Here is a 3,300-nt window from a genome sequence, read left to right on the forward strand (position 1 = left end):
CCAAAAAGAAGAGAAATGCATGCGGATATGCAAAGATATATCACGCTTGTTCATGCATATATAGCTAGCGCTTGGCTGCCTAGCCTAGTAGTGAAATGAACTCAAGATGGAGGGCGGCAAGCCATCCACTCAGCGGCACTCGTCCGGCGCCGTTCGCCCGATTGTGCTAGTAGTGGTCGCGGTGAGCCTGGTTGTCGTGCTCTTCATGGCCACGCGGGTCTCGCCCGGATGCCGTCCACTCTTAAAAGCTGGTACGTACAGCTCCATCTTGCACTAGACTCTACGGAGAAATTATCAGTATATATACTTCTTTTTTTTTCAAAATATAGTGCGCCCGCACTTCTTGAGGTTTAACTTTAACTATAAATTTAACTAAGGAGACCGACTGTGGCGGGTATAACTTTTGCTCCCGCCATAGTCGGTCTTGTTGGTTAAATTATGATCAAAGTTGAAACGCTGAAACCGAGAATGCATTATATTTTAAAACGGAGGGAATACCAAGTGAAATAATCAACATGGTTGAACTATATGTAGTGTACCAACAAGGCCTAGGCCGTGCCGGCCCCTCCGCGACGGCGGATCCGCTCCTCGGCGGCCTCCTCTCGCCGGACTTCGATGACCGCTCCTGCCTCAGCCGCTACCGCGCCTCGCTCTACCGCCAGCCGTCGCTCCACAACCTGTCATCGCACCTCGTCTCGCGCCTCCGACGCTACGAGTCCCTCCACCAGCTCTGCGGGCCTGGCACACCGGCCTACTCGCGCGCCGTCGCCCGCCTGCGCGAGGCCATGGATGGGCATGCGTCATCGAACAGTACCAGCAGCTCCGACACCGAGTGCAGCTACATCATCTGGACCCCCGTAGAGGGGCTCGGCAACCGCATCCTCTCCACCGCCTCCGCTTTCCTCTACGCGCTGCTCACTGACCGTGTCCTCCTTGTCCACCACCCCGCCGATGACCTCAACGACATGTTCTGCGAGCCGTTCCCGGGCTCTAACACCACCTGGGTGCTCCCGGAGGAAGGCTTTGCCATCCAGGGCATCAAGGGGCTCAACGTCCGCACCCGGGAGAGCCTCGGCAACGCGGTGGGCCGTGGCAGGGACCCGCCGGCGCCGTGGCTGTACGTGCACCTACAGACAGATTACAAGCCGGACGATCGGCGCTTCTTCTGCGACGACGGACAGGAGACGCTGCGTGGCGTGCGATGGCTCGTGCTCCGCTCCGACAACTACTTCGTGCCGGGCCTCTTCTTCCTCCCGCGGTACGAGGAAGAGCTGGTCCGGCTGTTCCCGCGCCGCGACACTGTGTTCCACCACCTCGGGCGGTACCTGTTCCACCCGAGCAACACGGTGTGGGGCATGGCGACGCGGTACTACAGCTCGTACCTCGCCCCGGCGGAGGAGCGGGTGGGCGTCCAGGTGCGCGAGTTCAAGTATGCGCGCATCTCCGCCGACGAACGCTACAAGCAGATCATCTCGTGCGCGAGCCGCGAGAGCCTCCTGCCCGCCGTCGAGAACGCTACTCTCCCGAGCTCTGCCTCTGACCACCACCAGGAGCAGGAGCAGGAGCAGAAGAAACGCAAGGCCGTGCTCATCGTGTCGCTCAACGGGGACTACTACGACAAGCTGAGCAGCCTGTACTACGAGCACGGCGCGGCGGCTGTGACTGTGAGCGTGTTCCAGCCGACGCACCTGGGCACGCAGCACTCGGAGAAGCGGCAGCACAACCAGAAGGCGTTGGCTGAGATAGTGTTGCTCAGCTTTTCGGACGTGGTCGTCACGTCCGCCCAATCCACGTTCGGCTACGTCAGCCAGGGGCTGGCCGGGCTGAGGCCCTGGGTGCTCATGCTCCCCGTCGACGGGAAGGTCCCCGATCCGCCGTGTCGTCTCGCCTCCACCATCGAGCCCTGCTTCATGAAGGCGCCGCACTATGACTGCCGGACCAGGGGAGACAGCGACAACGGCAAGCTGGTCCCGTACATCCGGCAGTGCGAGGATGTGTCGTATGGCGTTCAGTTGGTGGAGTAACTCAGCTCAGCTGGCCTTCCCTCAATTTGGCAGCCTCATCGTAGCTTCATCATGGCCTCTTGGTCTTGGGGGCAATCATCCTAGTTTCCTATCTGATTTGCCGTGTTGGTTGGTCCACAAATGGGTCGTATAAGAATTTTCTCTATGTTTGTTTTCTAGTTTGGCTTTTTTTTGTGGGAAAAAATAATGAAGCGACTAGTTCTCGATTGATCGAGAATTAGTTGCAACTCTCATCGAGTAAGAATCACGACGCAAATCTAATGGGTGCCATCAGTTTTAAATAATTGTAACTGAAAAACAAAGTTGCCATCCACTTCAACTTACATTGTGTACGAATCATCAGATCGAGGAGGACTATGACTGTCGCGCAGGCGTTTGCTGATGGTAGCTGGGCCGGATGTGGACCAGGCCACCCTTCAGGAGTACCTAGCTCTTTCGTCGGCGACGGCTGTGGTTCAGCTAACGCCAGACTCGCCAGAGACAGTCAGATGGGCTTGGGAGGAAACTGGGCAGTACTCTGCCAGATCGGCTTATGCGACAAATTTCTGAGGCCTCGAGAGGGCAACCTACGCTACTCTTGCGTGGAAGTCCAAAGCTCCCCTACAATGTCACTTCTTCAACTGGTTGGTAGCCCGGGATCGGTGCTGGACGTCGGACAGGTTGGCGCGGCGAGGGCTTCATCACCAGGCGGCTTGCCCCTTCTGTGATCAGGATGTGGAGACGATCAATCACATCATGCTAACTTGTGTTTTTGCCCGAATGGTGTGGGGCGCCGTGCTCGCGGCACTGGGCAAGCCAGGTTGGGCACCAGGCCAAGAGGACTCGATCGTCGAATGGTTCACAACGTGCTCGTCTATCGGGATTCGGTAGAGGGATGTCACCACCATGATCTCTCTGTGCCTATGGGAGCTCTGGAAGCATAAAAACAAGATCGTTTTCGATGGCGCCTCTCCATCGACGACAACGGTCATTGTTAGCATTGAGGACGAGGGCAAAGCATGGGCTCAGGCTAGGATGTTTAGACACGACATGGCAACTTTCCTGTCAGTGCTTGCTAGGTGGGATGGCGCGAGTAGCTAGGTTGCGGCCGGCCATGTGTGGCAGTGGTAGGGTTGCTATTAACAATTGTAACCACATGTAAACTTTGACCATTGGTGGATGGGGCTCTTTACCTTTTCTCCTTCTTTAATGTATGATACGCACGCTAGTGCGTATTCTAGAAAAAGAAACAAAGACTAAGTTGAAACTAATTTCCTGGTCGATCTAAATCATAAAA

At 56.3% G+C, this 3,300-nt stretch overlaps 1 protein-coding gene across 1 annotated transcript; it reads left to right on the forward strand.

Annotated features, from left to right (window-relative positions):
* Positions 1-2,347, forward strand: LOC123191222 (probable fucosyltransferase 7). The gene is made up of 2 exons (XM_044604040.1): positions 1-251; positions 535-2,347. Exons 1-2 carry the CDS (start codon positions 107-109, stop codon positions 2,022-2,024), a joined length of 1,635 nt encoding a protein of 544 aa, XP_044459975.1. The 5' UTR covers positions 1-106; the 3' UTR covers positions 2,025-2,347.
* Positions 2,348-3,300: the final 953 nt, after the last annotated feature.

The sequence above is a fragment of the Triticum aestivum genome, chromosome 2A (assembly GCF_018294505.1).
Source record: "Triticum aestivum cultivar Chinese Spring chromosome 2A, IWGSC CS RefSeq v2.1, whole genome shotgun sequence".
In the NCBI taxonomy this organism is placed as follows: domain Eukaryota; kingdom Viridiplantae; phylum Streptophyta; class Magnoliopsida; order Poales; family Poaceae; genus Triticum; species Triticum aestivum.